At 45.9% G+C, this 20,674-nt stretch overlaps 1 protein-coding gene across 2 annotated transcripts in view; it reads left to right on the forward strand.

The window, feature by feature from the left end:
- Nucleotides 1-20,674, forward strand: part of LOC138581218 (bactericidal permeability-increasing protein-like) — a 624,704-nt gene that overhangs the window by 222,531 nt on the left and 381,499 nt on the right. For both annotated transcript variants that reach the window (XM_069652399.1, XM_069652398.1), the window contains exons 6-7: nt 6,265-6,328; nt 7,108-7,199. In XM_069652399.1, coding sequence (XP_069508500.1) covers nt 6,265-6,328; nt 7,108-7,199 — 156 coding nt within the window. The remainder of the gene's footprint in view (nt 1-6,264; nt 6,329-7,107; nt 7,200-20,674) is intronic.

The raw sequence follows: 20,674 nt of genomic DNA on the forward strand, positions 1-20,674 counted from the left end.
TGGGTGTTGTGTGGAGAGAGGAGGGTTTTGAGCAGTTCCATGTAAGGATTGAAGATCGCAGAGGCGAGGATGAATCCTTGAGGCACTCAATAGGTGATGGGTAGAGTTGGTAATCTGGAAGAATCCATTTGTATGAACTGTTAGCGGTTTGCAAGGTAGGATTTGAACCAGCTGAGGACGATCTTGCGGATCACCATGCAGCGATTTAGATTGTCAGTGAGTGTCTGGTGGTTTACTGTGTAAAATGCTGCTGAGGGGTCAAGGAGAAGGAGAAGTAAGAGGCAAGGATGGCCATCATCAAGGATTTTAAGGGCATCGTCGATCACCTTGATGGTAGCCGTTCTGTGCTGCATCTGGGTCTGAAGTCAGATTGGTAAGACTGAAGGAGGTCATTGGCTGCGATGTGTTGGAGGAGTTGTATGGCTACTGGTTTTCCAAGGATATTCCCTAGAAAGGGAAGATGGGTAATGTGGCGGTAGTTGCTGAGATCATCAGGGTCCAGTGTTGGTTTCTTAAGAATCGGGAGGATTTGTCCAGTCTTAAGGGTCGAGGGGAAGGTGCCTTGAGTTAGGGAGCTGTTGATGATTGTCAGGCAAGGGAGGAGTGCTTCAGTCGGAAGGGTCTTGTGTAAGGAGGAATGGAGGACGTTATCTGTATATGATGTGGGCTTGACGGATGCTAAGGTGGCAGTGGGGTCTTCCATAGTTAGTGTTTTAAAAGATGTCTAGGTAGTTGTGGTTCTGTGAGATGGGATGTGTACTGTGCTGTCAGTTGTGTAGTTGGTGTTTATGTGTTGGTGGATAATGTTGATCTTGTTGATGAAGAAAGATTTGATGGTGTCAGATTTTCCGATGGAGTGTGCTATGAGTGGGTCGAGCAGAGGGATAATGCAGTGGTGATGGCTTTGAAGAGGGCTATGCTTTCTTTGTTGGCCTTGGCTATGGTGTTTTGGTAGTAGTTGATCTTGGCACTGTTGATCATTCCCCTATGTGAAGCAATGAGTTCCTTGAGCAGTGAGTGGCCAAATGTGCTGCCGGATTTTCCATTAATTTTACAACCACTTTCTCCATTCTGGAAAGGTTGTTTTTGAAGTTAAAACATACTTCTTAATGTTATCACCATACAGCTGTTATAGCTAAAGTGAAACCGGTTTCACTGTACATTCACAAAGCATGAATGGCATCTCAGCCTGGATGAACTCTATCAAGCTTCTTGCTAGCTATCAGAAGTTGGAGGAGGTACTGCTAACACTTAGGAATTGTCTCTCACAACACACAATCTACCTATGATTTTTGGAAACCGTTAAGTTTTATCTCTGGTTAAATGCTTAGAAATTGCAGTTGAAAAAGGTAAGGTGTTGAATGCTTAGACAATTAGGTGATAAATTGGACACAAATAAATAGAATACAAAGGCTATGAAAACACTTTTCAGTGAAAGGCTCTGTGCAGCTGGGTGCAGTTGATGTTGCACAAGGCAGTGTCCAGTATACTGTATGCTTGCCCAATTATTTGCTGTATAGGGAGAAGTTCAGAAGTTTCATAAATCAAAAGTTCACAATGTTAAAGGAAAGCCGTAGCTGGAGACTAAGTTAGGAATATGGTTTTGCAGCAGACAGTGTAATTGTCCACTCAATGATGCCCCTTTTCTGTCATTAATAGAAGCTATTTTCAATATAGTGATAAAGACCACTTTTGGGGAGGGCTGGGCCGATAGCAGCCTTCAAGCCCTAGCCAGGGAGATCCAAGTATAGCATTCCAGCCCCGCACGCCAACACAAGCAGTATTTATTGCTATTAGAACTCTGAGCCACCATCTGGGATGCTGATACATATTTGATTGTTTTTAACGGAACCAATCTTTGTTCCATTCATGCATCCCTTAAAATGAAATTATATGCATGTCTGTAATTGGAAATGACTATTTTCAGGACCAGGAGGTGGGCCACGGGGTGCATAGGTGAGTAGGCAGGGGGCTGGCTGGGGTACAATGGTGGCGCAGGGCAGATCAATGTGAGGCACTCCCATGGAGAATCGGCCAAGGGGGCACCACCTCCAAGGACAAGGTGAAGACTGGGCAGAGTACAGCGTGCCAGCATGAAATGCAGATGGCTACTTGCGGATTCTGCTTACATTCCTGGCCCTTCTGATTGGCCAGCTTTCTCTCAGTTTCTAATGCCATAATAATGCTAGAGAAAAGGAAACTCTGGTGACTAACTAGAATCTATGGTGCTGCAGTAGGACTATAGATGTACAGACTGGATGGTAATATTGATGGCTACTTTGCATAAAAGTCTAGTTTGCTTTGTGTATTTACGTAAGAGAGAATAAAGTAAAAGACCAAGCAGAGAGGATGCATTAGCAGGCATAGAAATGGGCAAACGAGATGGAATATTGTAGTTTGCGGACATCTCAATTTCAGGGTAGCTGGTATAAAGCTAGAGGATGGTAAGATAGAATATCAAGGAATTTGAGATCAGATCATTAGTTAAGTAAAAGCAGGTCACAGAACTAAGTTCTCCATCAAACTCATTGGCCGTGTGATCATGTAATTTTTTTTAATTGTTTACTCATCAATATGATGCACCTTCACCTACAAAATTAAATATAGTTCATACTACGTGATTTGGATACACTAAACTTACTGAATAACATGGAGATAATGCAGCGTTTGACAGTACCAATACTGTAATTATGCATTATGTAACAACTTACATTTTTATAAATGGAATTGCAGGATTGTGTTTTTAAAAAATGCTGGTCTTTGCCAAACAGAATATAGTAAGTTTAATAAAAGTATCACCCTGATTATTTGTGGTTAGTAATTATTTACAAAAGAAAGAACCTTTCCTGGCTAGAACTTCCACACAGGCCTTTGACTCTTTTACGAGTGGAGGCGATGATTATTGCTGCACTATCTCTCCATTAGCCCCTTTGAACTTCCAGTGAACAGAGAAAGGAGCAGGGCACAAGAGGACTACAGGGTGAGCTGTGTTTCCATTGAATAGGGTAATTTAAATTGCCAGCTGTGCTGCACAAGTGTCAAATTAATTAGAATACCTCCAAAATTGCATACCATTTTGCTTTGCAAATTGCTAAACAACACTGCTTATTTTAAGTCTTGAAAGGTCGAGGCCATTTCTACAGGATTTTATTTTAACATTGGGTAGTTACTTGGGGTTTGCCCCTTCATGCCACTGGACAAGTGTGTGTTTATAGTACAAGCTTTGGTGAAAAGTGACTTTCCTGTTTAATGCGCTCCTGTTGGATACTTCAGGACCACGGACTATTAATCCCCCAGACTGTCGGACCAGAGGAGAGAAGATTTTCAGTTTTGGGTTTCAGGCTTTGTAATACATTACCAAATTCTACATTATAACATATTTTGCTAGTGGCAGCTCCCTGTTGAAGTAGCTGCTGTGCAGGTAGGTGTTCAGTATGGGTTCCAGCAGAGTGAAGATCTTCGAGAAGATTGAATTCACAAGGCCATAAGTTCCAATTGACTGATCAACTGAGAGAAATTATTGAAAAACACATGACCTCCTTCTGTTACCTGTTCCACCCATTTGGGTGTCAACCTGGCCCATCCACAGCCCCTTGAAACATGTGTTGCACCATGTTCTTCCCGACTACTCTGTTTTTCGTATGAGTCACAGTTCCACTACTTTCTTTGGCACACTTATACCACTAATGAAAAGTGCTATTATATGATAGTTGAAGAGCGGGATAGCGAGTGGAGAAAGGTGATGTGTAGGGCAACACAAATGACCCCACATATGAAGTACAGAGCAAAGGTTACATGCCATAACATATATCTGCGTTCTGGGCTGTTTATAGGTAGTAGGGCGAGCAGAAGGTATCTGAGAGGGAAAGGCTGGGGTAAAATGGATATCATTTCGAGGGAAAAAATAAGAGGGGGTGGCGGGACAGACAACTGGTGGCAATAATATGGGCATAGTACATGTAAAACAGAGCTAAATAATAGTGAGAAGCGCTGATTATATAGCTTAAACTGGGCATTGAGCTCCAACTGCATGCTGCCCACCATACCACACGCAAAACAAAACTGTATGGTTTGGTTTAATTAAAACAGTGTACACATGTCACACAGAAAAAGGTACAATATGTTTCTTAGGCAGAAGCCCAAGCCAAGCCCAACTCCACGGGGTCAGATGCAATTCATTGATGTAATGATGGTAAAATATTATGTCATCCATTCTTATCTCTTCCAGTAGTGGCCAACAATGTTGGTGCAGTTATGCAAGAAGGTCAAACCGCTCCACTATAGTCCAGACTCTTTTTGTTGCTTCTCAGCCTTTCTAAGTTACATTCCACAATTGTCTACCAAGATTGTGCGTACAAGGACCTGAGAAAAGTACACTTGCAGAAAGCCCAGACCTCGCTATCCCACGAACAGTCGAATAATCATCTGAGTGAAACCGTTTAATCATTCAAATAGTTGCAGACAGGTTTTTATAAAGGCAGAGACAAGGTATAAAATAAGCAGTTCCGCATGTTTCCATGAGATTTTCACATTTTGCATTTGCACATGGTAATGAGCAGCCAGATTCCATAGGAATCCATTAGTAAAGGCTATCCGCAAAGCGTAATTTGCAGGCGGCAATTACTTTTTTTGCCAAACGGAGCATAAAAGAGAAGACTAAAGGCAATTTTGTCTTGTTTTACTCTTCCTTTTTATTGCAAATGTCTAAAATGACATGCTGAGACCCAACTGCATGAAAGTGTTAACGTTGGCAGTCCCCTGCATGAACTTTGCATTGAATTTAAAATGACCCGATGAGTGATTGTGTCCTTCTGCCTGTATTTGTTACACATCAATCTTCATTTTACTGCTGTTGCTCTTCCTGGCATCTGTCAGTGCTGGATTTATATTTATAAATTTATTTATTTTGGCATTTGTAAGCGCACCTACCGCTGAGGCATCTGGGCGCTGAAATAATCTTGACAGTTACAGACATACATATTACTGACATTATTTATCATACATCTTGGTTCATTACATTAGGGTGGTGGAATGCATGAACTGTGCATTTACAGTGGTATCATTGAATTACATACAAGTATTTACAGGCAGTTATTTAGAGTAGACTAGATGTGGGGGAAAGCATTCATAGTTCTGAAGTGTGCTCATGGAAACTGTTGTCGTTTTCATTGGTGATTTAATAATGTTCCAGCAGGCAGGTTCTGCTGTAGATGTTGAGTCACTCTTTGAATGTCTGCTCCTCTTCTGCCAGAGTGCAAAGACTGAGGATGCACTTATTTACAGGCTGAGTCACCTAGGTTCAAGTGGCCAAAGCACAGAGATATGTTCCGCTTCCTTTTGCACGGCCTGGCTTATTAATCAGTAGCTTAACAGTTGGCCACCCATTCCCATGTTCAAGATGACCCCCTGTTTTAACGGAATGTATTTAAAAGAAAGCAGTCGCTGTTTTGATTGCAAAATAGTCACTTTCCGCACTGCTGCCACTGACTTTGAGACAAAAAGAGATCGGAATGGTGGGATAGTGTAGGGATGAATGGTCAGTGATGGTGCCTTAGGTACCGGTAACATGGCCATTTGCGTGCAGTGGCTAGTCACAGATACACACAACAACAAAAGGATATTCATCTCTCCTTTTAATGCCATCTCCCTTGCATTTTACCATCATGTGCCAATAGTTTTGGCTTTTACCTAATAGCCCAAATGAATGCACGAATTACACTAGCTCCCCATCCCGACTAGAATCAGGTTCAACATCTCGTACTTCACCTGCAAGAAAACCTCCTCCAGAGAAAACCAGGAAACAGTCCTTCTCATGCTACGCCCCAGTCCTCTGGAACTCCATCCTGGTGGCAATCCAGACTGGTCCAAATCTCCTTTAGTTCAGAAAAGAACTGAAGGACCTGGTCTTTCAAAAAGCTCTTGGTGTAACCTAGATTCTCTGGATCTTGTGCACAACCCCAGGTGTAAATTGTACTATGATAATTAATACTAATGTTTTCCTGATGTCTTGTTCATTTCTCGCAACTAATGCTTTGCTCTGACCTTTACAGTGCTATGTTGCCCCTGAACTAGGTTTGCACTACACAAATATAGAATAATAAAAATAGTAATAATAATTATTAGGCAAAACACTTTAATCTACCTTCCCAAACACTGAATGCAACATATGATTGAAGCATATTACTTTCTTTTTGCACGCATCTGTTCCAAAAGGTCATGAAGCAATGATAATAAAAGTGTATTTTCTTAATTGTTTTTCCTCAGATATGCCCAGTTGTGTCCGAATCCATCAAGACCAAACTTCAGCCATATCTCCAAACTCTGCCAGGTATGAAACACAGAAGAAAACCAATTTGGTAGCATCACTTGACAGCGTTAATCAGAACATTTTATCACTTGCTCACTTGTTTATTTTTATTTGTGTTTTCTTCTCCATTTCCCTTTAATTGTCCTTAATTTAAATTCTACTTTTAGTTAATCTCTTTTAACTCACTCCCAATCTCATTTCCCCCTTCCTTCCTTCCTTCCTTCCTCTCCACTTTCTAGTTCCTCCCTCATTCTCCCTCGCTTCCATCCTTCCGTGTGTCCCAGTTTCCCTTTCCTCCTCCAGCCTTCGTCCCTCCCATCCTTCGTCCCTTCCGTACATAATCTCCAGTTCCTCCCCTAACCCTCCTCTTCCATCTACCCCCACTTTCCAATTCCTTCCCCATCCTCTATCCCTCCCCCTTTTTACAGGTCTCCCAAAGCTTCCCTCTATTTGCTTCTATCCTTCTGCCCCACTTTCCAATACCTTCCCCAGCCGCCCCCCTCTCTCCCTCCCTTCCTCCTTCTCATCCTTCTTTCAGGCACTACATTGCAGGTTCCCCAAACCTTCCCCCCTTCAATCTTTCTGCCCCCCACTTTTCCCATCCTTCCCCAGCTTCCCTCCTTCCTGTCCTTCCTTCTGCCTCCACTTTCCGGTTCCTCCCCAGTCTCTCCCTGACACTCACTTCCTTCGTCTACCCCCGCATCCACTGCCTCCCCATCCTTCCCTCTTAAATCCTCTGGCCTTTACCTCGTTCCTTTCATGTTATTTCAGAAGAATCATTTTCTTCATTTCGCTTTCAGTCACAGTAAAAATAGACCACATCGCTGGGATTGACTACTCACTGGTTGGCCCCCCAGCCACAACAGCGGAATCGGTGGATCTTTATCTCAAGGTAACAGATTAAGTATATCAACTTGAAGAAATGAAAGTGAGAACTGTAATGATAGCTAGTCTTGGCTCAAAAGTGAATAATAGTATAATCTCCTTCAGAAAGATATCCTTTCATTATTTTATTGTATTTATTTCTCAAATGTGTCGCAGTTGTGTACACAAAGATCCTTGATCGGAAGTTGTAGCCTAAGTTTCCTATTTTGCCCTGGCCTGCTGGTGACACCCTTGCCACCAGGTCAGAGGGACCACTTTGTATTAGACCCTCCCCTTCCAGTCCAGCTGCAAAGGAAACTAATTGGCATCATATATTCACACTCACTCCTATTTATATTTCCCGCTGCACGGCTCCAGCCTGTGGGACCCTGTCTGGCTGACCTTCCCACTTTCAATGCTAACATCCTGGTGTGAGGGTTCTATGTGATTTTGTCAAAATTTCATCAAATTTAGTTTTTTTGTGGTAGATTTAGCCACAAATGTATGTGGGGGGAGACCCCTGCGTCCCCCTCAATAAGCCTACTACATTATTTTTCACCTAAACCCACCCCACATATATTTGTGGCAAAACTTGTCAAAATAAATTTGATGCAATCAAATTTAACAAAATCTGCCACAGCAAAGCGTACATATCCCTAGTGTGAGCACTCAAGAAAGCACCTAATTTCCAGCCTATGACATTCTCAGCTGATGTCCCGAAGTCTTGATCTGTGGGTTATCTCATTGGGGACCCCATCCTCAAGAATGGCATACGACTCTTGGCCTCTACTGTGCAGGTTACTTTTTGAATGTGATGGCCCATTTAGTCTAAAGTAAGTCAGGCTGGCAACTCCAACAACGAACACCTAACCCTAATTGTATAGATTCTTGTTCAGAAAGTCTAAAGGATCACCTCCCCCAACTCTCTGGTCTGGTCTCTCCATTGCTGCAAGGGAAACCATGACCAACCACTTTAAGATTAAACATCTCAAGACAGATCATCACTAACACACTTTAGTCAAACCCAACCTCTGGCAGCTTCACTCTTCCAGGGAAGGCACAACCTTCCAACTTCAAATAGGGCTATGGAACCCATAACAGTGGTTCAAAGCGTACTCTCTCATAGGTCTGGTCCACAATTTCCCTCGAACTTTGCCGCCCATGCCAGCCTCCAGAAAGGAAGACCGAAGAGCCCACATGCTCTGTTGTTGAGAGGCAGGTGCTGGCTTGCACTACTGGTCCTGCCCCATCATTGCACCACTACATCGATTCCGGACATTGCCACATCAACAATGCAACTACACACCAAGATGTCGGATTATCTTGCCGCTACGACCATCTGTGACTCTGGATCCCTTGTGGACACGATCTAACCAGTGCACACGACTGCTAACATCAAGTACCCAGTAATTACAGAGGACACACAGGATCGTATTGCTCAAACCTTAACTTTATTATACTGCCTCTTCCTCCCTGAGGCTCCTCCTCTTCCTCTTTACCCAAGGTGCCTCTTAAGGGGCACTGCTATGTTTTCCCTCACAACACCTCCCCCTCAAGCATCTCCTTACATCCAAGTCATATTACTTCAATGACCCGGCTTGGTATTTTGATGCTCCGCCAGGGGTGATCCACTGGCTCAGTGCCTTCTCTCCATTCTGCCTGCTCTGGCTGCCCCTCCATTTCTTCTCCCCCTGCCATGTATGGCCTCACCTTCTCCCTGGGCTTGGGTGTAGCCCGCGGCTGGGTCCTTGTCATGTATAAGGTGCTTGAAGAAGGATGCATTCCTGGTGACTTCCTTTTGTGGGTTATTGGCTGTGATCATTGTCCCTATTACTGCAGCCACTGTTATCGGTATGCTCTCATATCTGAAATTTGTTTTCCTTTCTATTCGCTGTTTCAAAGTACTTCATCACCTTCTTCAAATTCTTTTATTCTCGCCTTCCTGGCCCAGTTGGTCTTTACTTTGGTTACTTCCTTTGCTCTGGCATCTCTCACCTCTGCCTCCAGGATGTCTCCCTTCTGACTGGCTCCTAGCCGTCTCTTCTCCGCGGGGGTGTCATGTCCTAGCGTGGGGACGCTCTCATCAGATCGCCGGGTGACATTCCCGTCACGGGTTGAAGTGTGTTCCTATAGTGCTGAAGCATTCGGCACAGGGCCTGCTGGATTGGCATATCCACGATTGTAGTTTTCTGGATGGTCCATTTTATAAACGTCGTGAACCGTTCTGCCATGCCATTCGCCTGGGGTCACAGTGGAGTTATCTTGTGGTGTGCGAACCCCAGGTGCTTAGCAAATTTGTGGAAATCATGGCCGTTGAAAGGCAGCCCATTGTCCGTCTTCACTGTGTTGGGAATTCCACACTCACTAAAACCCTGGGTGAATGCTATGGATGGTGTCATCAGTATGAAGAGAAATCTTGAGAATTCGTCCACAATCACTAACAGGTGGTCTCCTGTCTCCAATGTCTCATAAAGGTCCAGTGCAACACCCTGGCAGACTTTCTGTTCAGATTTGTGTGGGCTGTATCGGGAGCGGTGGGTCACTTTTGGCCGTGCATTGCCATGGAAAACAACTCTTGACTGCTTCTTTTACCATGATGTCCATGAGCGGAAACCACACTATCTGAGTAGTTTCTTGGTTGCCTCCACCCCTCAGTGTCCTTCATGTGCAAGCATCACCGGACCCCTTTGCAAGGATGATGGAATGACAATACGGCATCCTGTCAACAGTATTCCCTGTTCTGAGACGCAAGCTCCATGCATATTTACACCAAATGCTCCATCTCCTGTCTGTTCTCGTGTCTGTTCGCCCCATCATGTCGGTGTAGTAGGCTCCTGTAGTCTCTCAAGTCTGTTGGAGAGAGTTAGCTCTTTGGCCCAGCTGATGGATGTGTCAGCGTGTGACACCTGTGCCTGGTCCTCTATGGTGAGAGCCTGTGGCATGGCCTTATCAGTGACTGTCACACCACGGCCGTGGAAACAATGGGCAAGATGGAGGCGCTATTAGGTCTCCACGGCAGGTTAGTGTGACATTCTATGCTTTTTGGGCTGCAGGTATATTAGGAGGCCACACCCCCTGCGAGTCGTGTTGCAACTCATTCGTTGGTCTCTAGACTTTTGCCCGCGTAGCAGTGTCCGTTTTTGTATACTTTTCCTCTTGTGATTTTTTCCCGTGCCTTCCCGACTGGGTATTTTGTTTATCCAAAGTCGTCTCCCTCGCTCCTTTTCCCTCTCAGGATCCTTCCTGCTTACCTGTGTTCTCAATCAGCCTTTCCGCTGCCATGTATCCGGTTCCATCTTCGGATACAAATTCTTTTGTACTTGCTTACTTTCTACTGCCGTTTTTGGCATTTCTGCGTTTCCCCTTTTGTCTACTCGATCTCACTGGCACCCGTCCGCGGTGTGTATGGTGTCTGCCACTGTTTCATCCCTTGTCTCTCTCACTCTCTCTCCCTCTCTTTCTCTCGCTCGCTCGCTCACTCTCTTTCTCTCTCTTACTCTCTCTCTCTCGCTTGCTCGCTTTCTCTCTCGCTCTCTCTCTCTTCCTTTCCTTCACTCTTACCTTTGCTTCCGCTACAGTCATCCTTCTGTCGCTCTTGCACACTCTCTCCCTCTTATCTACTTACCCAGTCATTCTCTCTACGACCTGCTTGGATATCCTTACCACCAGAGACAAACCAGAGACTTTACCACAGACAATTGGATTCTACTGTTCCGGTTCCGTGCAATACAGTACCAGCCTCTTCCACTTTCAGTTCTGTCTGGAAACTAATACCTGCAGCTACACAGGGTTTTTTCTGCCTCTTCAGGCTTTTTCCCTGTTTGAGGGGATGGGATTGCCTTGGGCTCACGTGACTGCCAGTCCTATCGACGGTCAAGGTGGCCTCGGGTGGAGACCGTCCCTACCTCTACGAGCGCAAGAAGGGAAGAAGGACCACCAAGACAGACGACGAAGCAGAGAACCTCAAGAAGGATAGAAGGAGGAGACAGAAGGCATCTAGCTCCACAGAAGACCCAGGTGAGGAAACTCAGGGGGAAGAAGCTGCAGACCTTGACAGATTGCAACGCCCGCTAACCAACATGGCCTCCTTGGAGCAATACCAGGAGATGGTGACCGCTATTCATGGCCTTCAGGCTGAGGTTCAGAATCTCCGAACCAAGAACATTAATCTACGCCAACAAGTAGCGACATGAGAAAATTCTCGAGGTGATCTACCCCCCCCTGACGTTTTCCTTTGGGAAGTATGATGGCAGTCCCAAATTCCTGAAAGAATTCCTGGATGCTTGTATGATTTACTTTGCATTTCGACCTAAGGCAAGGTTGGCTTCCTTGTTTCCAACCTTGTTGGCAATGCTTTGGCCTGGGCTATTCCACTGATAGCTCAAGCAAGTCCAGCAATAAATGATTACTCTCAGTTCTCTCAATTGATGCGAACCAGATTCGATAGACCAGAGGTCCAATATTCTTCCTATGAAGCCCTTCTGGATCTCCGTCAAGGAAACCATGATGTACAGACTTATGCTTCCACATTTATAAAGTTGGCAACGGACGCAGGGTGGCCAGACTCGGCGCAACAAACTCTTTTTCGTCGAGGCTTGCATGATGAACTCAAGGACGAGCTAGCTAGGATGGCACGTCCTACTTCCTTTCAGGAACTGGTCACGTTGTCACTACAGTTAGAATACAGACTTCAGGAGCGGAAGCTGGAAAGAAGGAGACTTAGACTTCCTCCTTCTGTAGGAATTCCCACGACAAATCCTCCTACCCGACCACAGTCAGATGAGCCTATGCAAATAGGAACAACTAGAGGTCCTTTGACTCCTGACGAACGGAAGAGGCGCAGAGATCAGGGCCTCTGCATGTACTGTGGATCTTCTAAGCATCTGCTCTGTAATTGTCCAAAGGTACCTCTGAGACGCTCTGGAAACGCGTCTCCCCAGTCTTGAGCAGGGAAAGGAACCGGGCAGAGATTAAGAATCCCTGCAACTCTACACAACAGGATAGTTCCAATGATGACCATAGACTTATGGTATTTAGGGTTTGTCTAACATTTGAATCCACCTCCTCAGTGGAAATCTTGGCTATGTTCGACTGTGGTGCGGCAGGAAATTTCATTGATATCCAGTGGGCACAAGAACAAGGTATACCCCTACGCCAGAAAGTCTGCCCCTTGCCAGTGGAAGGTGTGGACGGAGCACCCCTTTCATCCAGACCCATCGTCAAGGAGACAGGTCCAGCCACCATGTACTTGTTTCAGCACCAAGAACAGATCACTTTTGATGTGATTAGAGCTGCCCATTTTCGGGTCATCCTGGGCATACCCTGGCTACACAAACATAATCCCAGGATCGATTGGTCTGCAAACACCATATGTTTTCTATCCCTGTACTGCTCGGCATCATGTCTATCTCAGGCCCCTCCTTTGACGGGGAAAGGAGTTGCAGTTTCGACTTCCACAGCAGTGGTTCAGATGATTCCATCGTGTTATCAGCAGTATGCTCAAATATTCGAAGATAGACTACCCCGTTCTTTACCCCCGCATCGAGCTGAAGACTGCGCCATCGACCTGAAGCCGGGAGCGTCTGTCCCTTTTGGTCGCATGTATCCCATGTCACTCCCAGAAAGAAGAGCACTGAAGGAGTATTTAGATGCAAATTTACAAAATGGCCTAATACAAGAATCTCGTTCTCCAGCAGGGGCCTCAATGTTCTTCATTCCAAAGAAGGGTACCACGGAGCTGAGACCTTGTATTGACTACTGCAGGTTGAACAGCTTGACTATTCGAGACAGGTACCCTATGCCCCTGATAAAGGAGGTACTAGAAGCAGTGGAAGGAGCTACTATTTTCATGAAACTAGACCTTTGGGGATTCTATCACCTGTTGAGAATAAAGAAAGGAGATGAGTGGAAGACGGCGTTTAGGACTCCCCTGGGACATTTTGAATATAAGGTAATGCCCTTTGGACTCGTGAATGCTCCTGCAGTGTTCCAACGCTTTGTTGATAAGATCTTCTCAGACTTGTTATATGCCTCGGTAGTTGTCTATTTAAACGATATACTGGTCTTCTCCTCCTCCCTTTCAGAACATCGAAGGCATGTGAAACAAGTCCTCCAAAGGTTAAGAGAACATCAACTTTTGGTAAAACCAGAGAAATGTATCTTTGAAGCCTCTTCGGTGTGTATTTAGGATTCATTCTCTCAACGGAGGGGGTGCAGATGGATCCCGAGAAAGTAAGGGCGGTCCTTCAATGGCCTACTCCTAAAAATCCCAAGGACATACAGAGGTTTCTGGGACTATCTAATTTTTATAGAAGGTTCATCCCCAGCTTCTCAGATATTGTCCTACCCATTAATCACCTGCTTAAGAAAGGTCAGAAGTTTGAATGGGATATGGATGCGGATCAGGCCTTTCAATTACTCAAGAGGACCTTTACTACAGCTCCCATCCTAGTGCAACCTAACCAGTCTCTTCCTTTTGTTGTGGAAACTGACACCTCCAGAGGTGCCATTGGTGATGCCCTTCTACAGACTGGCAAGGACGGAGTCGAACACCCGGTAGCATATTATTCCAGAACACTTACCCCTAGTGAAAGTAATTACTCGGTTTTGGAACGAGAATTATTGGCGATCCGTCAGGCATGTATTGAATGGAGGCATTTGCTGCAGGGAGCTGCCCATCCATTTCTAGTGCGTACAGATCACCGGAACCTGAAGGTTCTGCAACATATGGAGTGTCGCAATTCTCGACATGCCCGGTGGGCCTACTTTTTTTCCAAGTTTGACTTCGAGATAACTTACCTTCCAGGAAAGGAGAATGCATTAGCAGATGCCCTATCCCGTAGCCTGGAGCACAATGACGACCAAGGTCAGGGTGAGATACTTTCTGGTAAGAGAATCCTAGAAATGATTAGCTCTTTCCTGCAAGAAGTAGAGCGTTCTACCAGTCCGACAGAAGTTTCACCAGAGTAACAACCAGTCACGGAAAGAAGAGGAATGTATTTTCATCAAGGCTCGCTGTTTTTATCATCCAAAGAACTCCAAACACAAGCCTTGTTTTGGTGTCACGACCTTCCTTCTGCAGGACATAAGGGCCAAGGGGGCACCCTGAATCTTGTGTCAAGATATTTCTGGTGGCCGACAAGGGTTAAAGACGTCAAGACATATGTGACTATTTGTCCTGTATGTGCAGCCAATAAACACACTACTCACCGACCATTAGGCCTGCTCCAACAAGAACCTCTACCACCGCAACCTTGGGAACACATTTCCACTGATTTTATTGTGGATTTTCCTCCTTCAATGGGTTCCATGGCAATCATGGTACTGTGGATACCTTGAGCAAGATGGCACATTTTTCCCCCTTGCCAGCACTACCTCCTGCACCAGAAGCGGCTGAAGTATTCTTGAGAAAGGTAGTGAAGTTGCATGACCTGCCTCGGACCATCGTGTCCGATAGAGGGTCCCAATTCACCTCACGACTCTGGTCAGCATTATGTAGCTCTTTGGGCATAAAGAGAGCTTTGTCGTCTGGATATCATCCCCAAAGCAACGGACAAACAGAACGCTAAATGCCACTCTCGAACAATATCTCTGTTGTTTTTGTCACCAGGAACAGGATAAGTGGAAGTCTTATCTATCATTGGCAGAGTTTACCTACAACAACACTCAACACTCCGCAACTGGTATCAGCCCCTTCTTCTTCACCTACGGTTATTATACAAGGCACATAACTCTTTTTGGAATCCCTCCAACGACAGTGCCTTCGGTAGATCAACGCCTTCATGATCTTCGAACCATTCAAAAAGAGGCTGCACAGAAACTGGAAGCTAGTAGGATCCGTTACAAGAAATACGCCGATGAGAAAAGGTCACCTAACCCCAAATGGGAAGTAGGGACCAAGGTTTGGTTGTCAACCAAATACCGCCCGCATTGGGTCCACCCTGGGAAATTCACGGCCCGTTTTATAGGCCCTTTCCCTATCTTGTCTCAAGTGAATCCTGTGGCCTTTCGTTTATGACTGACATCCAGTCTGAAAAGGATACACCCTGTTTTTCATGCCTCTCTCCTGAAAACCTATCATCCAGAGCCCCTGAGCCATCGAATTCCTTCCTCATCAATGCTCCAAGAACCTGATCCTGAACAATATGAAGTGGAGAGGCTGGTGGATTCACGTTATAGACATGGTACCATACAATATCTGGTCCATTATAAAGGTTATTCTGCAGCAGAACGATCTTGGGAACCCAGAAGTCACATTCACGCCCCACACCTTCTACGACAGTTTCATCGCCTTCACCCAGGAAAGCCCGGGGGAGAATGGATGAGGAGAGGGCATGCTGTCACTCCGCGGCCGTGGAAACTATGGGAAAGATGGAGGCGCTATTAGGTCTCCACGGCAGGTTAGTGTGACATTCTAGGCTTTTTGGGCAGCAGGTATATTAGGAGGCCACGCCCCCTGCGAGTCCCGTTGCAACTCGCATTTGTTGTTCTCTGGACTTTCACCCGCATAGCAGTGCCCGTTTCTGTATACTTTTCCTCTTGTGATTTTTTCCCATGCTTTCCCGACTGGGTATTTTGTTTATCCGTCCGCAGTGTGTACGGTGTCCGCCACTGTTTCATCCCTTGTCTCTCTCACTCTCCCTCTCTCTCTTGCTCGCTCACTTGCTCTCTCTCTCTCTCTCACTCTCTCTCTCTCGCTCTCTCTCTCGCTCTCGCTCTCTTCCTTTCCTTCACTCTTACCTTTGCTTCCGCTACAGTCATCCTTCTGTCGCTCTTACACACTCTCTCCCTCTTATCTATTTACCCAGTCATTCTCTCTACGACTTGCTTGGATATCCTTACCACCAGAGACAAACCAGAGACTTTACCACAGACAATTGGATTCTACTGTTCCGGTTCCGTGCAATATAGTACCAGCCTCTTCCACTTTCAGTTCTGTCTGGAAAATAATACCTGCAGCTACACAGGGTTTTTTTTGCCTCTTCAGGCTTTCTCCCTGTTTGAGGGGACGGGCTCGACGGTCAAGGTGGCCTCGGGTGGAGACCGTCCCTACCTCTACGAGCGCAAGAAGGGAAGAAGGACCACCAAGACAGACGACGAAGCAGAGAACCCCAAGAAGGATAGAAGGAGGAGACAGAAGGCATCTAGCTCCACAGAAGACCCAGGTGAGGAAACTCAGGGGGAAGAAGCTGCAGACCTTGACAATGACGTAGCAGAGGTATTCCACATCTCCTTCCATCGCTGGCTGTATCTTTGTAGTCGGGTGTCGCAAAATGTAGTCTGCAGGGTTGTTGTCCCTTCCAGGTCTATGTACGATCGCTTAGTTGTACTCTTGGAGAGGAATGCCCCATCTCTCGATCCTAGGTGGCATCTTGGTCCCTAGATTTCAGAATAGCGAGAGGAGGGCCTAGTGGTCAGTAATAAGGGTGAATCTCTTCCCTATGGCGAAATTATGGAAGTACTCGCAAGCCCACACCACGACCAAACTCCCTTTCTCTGCTTGTTAGTACGTGCTCTCAGTCTAGGATAAGGATCTGCTGGCATAAGCCACGGCAAAGCTCGCCGGTGCCTCTGGCCACTTACATTGTGCTGGAATGGATCCCAAGTCCCACGGGGCTGGCATTAACCACAATTTCCGTGCGCCATGCCGGATTGAAATAGGCAAGTTGCGTTGCACTCACAAGCTCCACTTTTATGTTATCGAACGCTCTCTGACTGGTCTTGTGACCAGTGGTATGGCTCCTCTTTCCGCAATAGTTTCCATAGTGGTTCGGTGGTGATGGCATATCTTGGGAGGCATTGCATGCAGTATCCGGCCATCCCTAAAAATGACCAGACCACAGCCATCTGGGTAGGCTCCTGCAGCTCACTGATGTGTGCACCTTCTGCAGGTCAGGTTGCATTCCCATGCTAGAAAATGTGTCCATAAAAACGGAGCTTGTCTTTGCTGATATTGTTTTTCTCATAGTTCATTGGGAGTCCATCATCCCTCAGGATGTTGCATACGTCAATGAGGGGTATAATGTTTCTCCTGGGAGGTACTGTATATTAGAATGTCATTGGAGTAGTTGAACGCGATTTTACAGGGATCTCCTGAAAAATCTCTGTGGCAGAGGAGATTCGAAGTTTAGACGTTTATAGCGAAATAGGCCATTGTGGGTGGTTAAGAACGTGGTGATCCCTCTGGACTTGAGCTGCAACTCCAACTGGTGGTACCCCTGGTTGAGGTTCAGTTTGGAAAATGTAGTCACAAAGTTTAACTGTAGACTCATGTGCTCCATCTTCGGACCTGGATGTCTCTCTCTATAGCTGTAATGTTCCAGATTTCTTTATACAAGTTCTCTTACTGATGCCATGTGTGTTTTAAATTTCTGAGTGGTTTGGGAAATTGGTAAAATGGCCTCCTATTTCTTCCCTGGTTTCCTTTAGCATGTCTAACACATTCCAGGGTTCCCTCCCATTGAGAAGGTCAAACAGGGAATATCCCGCGGAAGCTTGTGGGGTCTTCAGGACTGTGAACAAGGCTCAGGGTATCATGATATCCCAGTTTTTCCTGTTGGCGTCCACCAACTTCAACAAGATTCTTTTTAACGTCTGATTAAAACATTCTACCAAACCATCTGCTTGGGGATGGTAGACTGATGTTTGTAAGGTTTTGATGTTAAGCAACTCTTTTACCTCTTGCATAAAGAGGGACATCAAGTTAGTGCCTTTGTCAGTAAGGATCTCCTTCAGAAATCTTACACTGGACATGAAGGGTAATAGATGTTTTAATATCTGCTGTGTAGTGTTATTGTCCAAGGAAAAAGCTTCTGGATATTGAGTGGTATAATCCATAATCACTCCAATAAAGCGATTTCCCAATTTAGAGGTTTCCAGTGGGCCTACTACGTCCATCGTTATTCTAGAGAAAACAACATTGATGATGGGTAATGGTTGTAATGGGGCTATCAGGACCGGAGTTGCAGCAGTCTTCTGACAGATCTCCCAAGTAAAAACAATGTTTTTAACATCAGCTAAAACTCCTGTCCAGTGGAACCTGGGAATTATCTGTCTCTGGGTTTTTCCCATGTCTTGATGAGCCACCGTCAGATGTGAATGGGCCAGCTCTAAAACAATTCTCCTATGGCTTCGGGGGAACCACTAGTTGTGTTCAGCACAATCCCTCTTTTGTAATAATGCCACGATATAACAATCCTTTTTTTAAGAAAAAGAAAGGATTTGCTTGGCTGCGTCTGACTTCCTCAGTGGTTGTCTATGCTACTAAAAGCCTCAGTGAGGTCATTCCTCTGTGCAAAGGCTAGGGCAGATAGTTGTGCAACCTCCTCTACCTTTTCCTGGCAGGTCTCCACTATGGGGAGATCTGCCTCTCCGAACTCTCTTCAACCTCTCATTGTTTCTTTTTGAACCACAACTTCTTGGGGTATTGTAACTTTGGTAACTGCAGCTCCTACTGCCTTCTTGGCAGGTTTCACCGGACAGTCTCGAAGAAAGTGCCCTGAGTTTCCGCAATAGAGGCATAATTGCAACTGTTTTCTCCTTTCCCGCTCCTTTTGTGTTAGAGGACCTTTCAGACCCCCTATTTGCATGGGTTCCCCGGAGTCTACTCCTTTGGAAGGAGTTGGCGGTTTGGAAAATACTCGAGCATCAAACTTGGAATGATCGGCCTTCCTGTTCTGCAGTCTGTGATCTATTTGAACGACTGAGTCTATATAGTCCGAACAATCTTGTGGGGGATTCACTACTTGGGCTAACACATCTTTGAGCTCTCCGCGTAGACCTCTATAAAACAGCGTAATCCTTTTGTCCTCAGGCCAGTGAGTTTCCACTATCAGTCTGTTGAAAGACGCAATATAAGCCAAAAGGTCTTGATTACCTTGTCGCAACGAAAGAAGCTCATTGTCCAAGGCCTGCCCCTGTGAATGTCTTGCGAACAGTTTTTCCATACTGAGCTGAAAAGCTTGAAAATCATGGAGGACCGGATCATCTTGATTTACTAGAGGGATCGACCAGTCTGCCGCATTGCCACTAAGGTACGAAAGCACGAAAGCTACTTTAGCTTGATCAGTTGGAAAGGCTGCTGGCCGGCATAAGAAATGCAACCGGCACTGATTGATAAATACTGCAAACCTCTTTGGGTCACCAGAAAATCGTTCGGGCGGAGCCAGAGGTACATTCCCAGGTAGGTTGATCTGCACTGGATTCATCGAGGATGTAGAAGGAAGATTTCCCCCAGATGCGGGTAACGGGGTCTGTCCGGCTTGTGACTGTAGCAATTGTCTAGCGAGATCATCTGTTCGCTCCTTGGAAATAATCAGTTCCCTTCTTAGAGCGTTCGTTTCCTGACGGGCTGCATGCACTTCTGCCCTTAGTTCCCCAAGTAACTGGGCTAGCTGGTCGGTATCCGAGGTTTCCATAGCGCCTGGACAGGAGTTTTGTGGTAGGCTTTGCGTTCTGTAACGCTCACCTGATTCCCGTAGAGGCGCCGGTCTTGACTGGGCGTATACCGTATCTTCAAAGGTGATGTGTAACACACGGCTGGCTCTTTGGGCTGGACCTCTGTGCACTGTATGTCTGGCTCGAAGGGTAAGATGTCTGCAGATAGAAAATGTGGGATTAATGAACTGGGTTATTGAATGTCTCTCTCTTCTTCCCTTTCTCTTCTCCTGTAGAACCCCAAAGGTTAACGCTCTCACCTTAGGTAAGTGAACGCCGTGCTCTCCATCTGCCTCAAGGCAGGGTGCTGTAACCAGTTTCTTCACTGGATAAGGGGAGCAGGCCTCTTGACTTCAGAGGACTGCTGTCCGTCGTTTACTGCACGAACGGTAAGTTTCGAGTAATTCTAATATCTTTAAAGTCTTTAGTAATGATGTCTCTTGTTTTGCAGGGTTCCGGCGATGGCGGATGGCGGGCTGAAGTGAGTTGAAGATGGAGCCCGTGTGATGAATAGAAGCGCCTGGAAGCACGTAAGTAAGCGCTTGTTGCCTGCTTCACGATGCGCTCTAACTGTCTTTTTATTTTGCAGGTACAAGTTCGGGGCGGCTGCAGGGTGCCGGAATACCCACTGGGTTAGATGTGGAAAGGAGTAATGGCACGTGAGTATTAAAGTTCCCCAATGTCTTTAAACGCACCTTGTTTTGTCTTTCAGATGCGGGATGCAGCGCCGAAGGCCTCCGGAGCGTGCGAAGAGTTGGTAAGCTTTTGTCTTTCAGATGCCGGAATGCAGTGTGAAGACCTCCGGAGCGCACGAAGAGTAGGTAAGCCTTTGTCTTTCAGATGCCGGAATGCAGCGCGAGGCGTTGGTGACAGCCGATGGACCAGGTAAGTGAAGAGCTGTCACTGAAGACCGTAATGCTAACCTGTTCTTTCTTGTCTTTATAGGTGTTGCTGAAGACTGGATTCAGAATGGTAAGCCTTTTTCCTTAGGCCCAGGATCAGATGCAGAAGACACGATGAGCGTTCTGCTGCTGAGGATGCAGAATAACGCAAAGCAAGATACATCCA

This window comes from Ambystoma mexicanum, chromosome 3p (genome assembly GCF_040938575.1).
Source record: "Ambystoma mexicanum isolate Mex_15411 chromosome 3p, UKY_AmexF1_1, whole genome shotgun sequence".
Lineage (NCBI taxonomy): Eukaryota > Metazoa > Chordata > Amphibia > Caudata > Ambystomatidae > Ambystoma > Ambystoma mexicanum.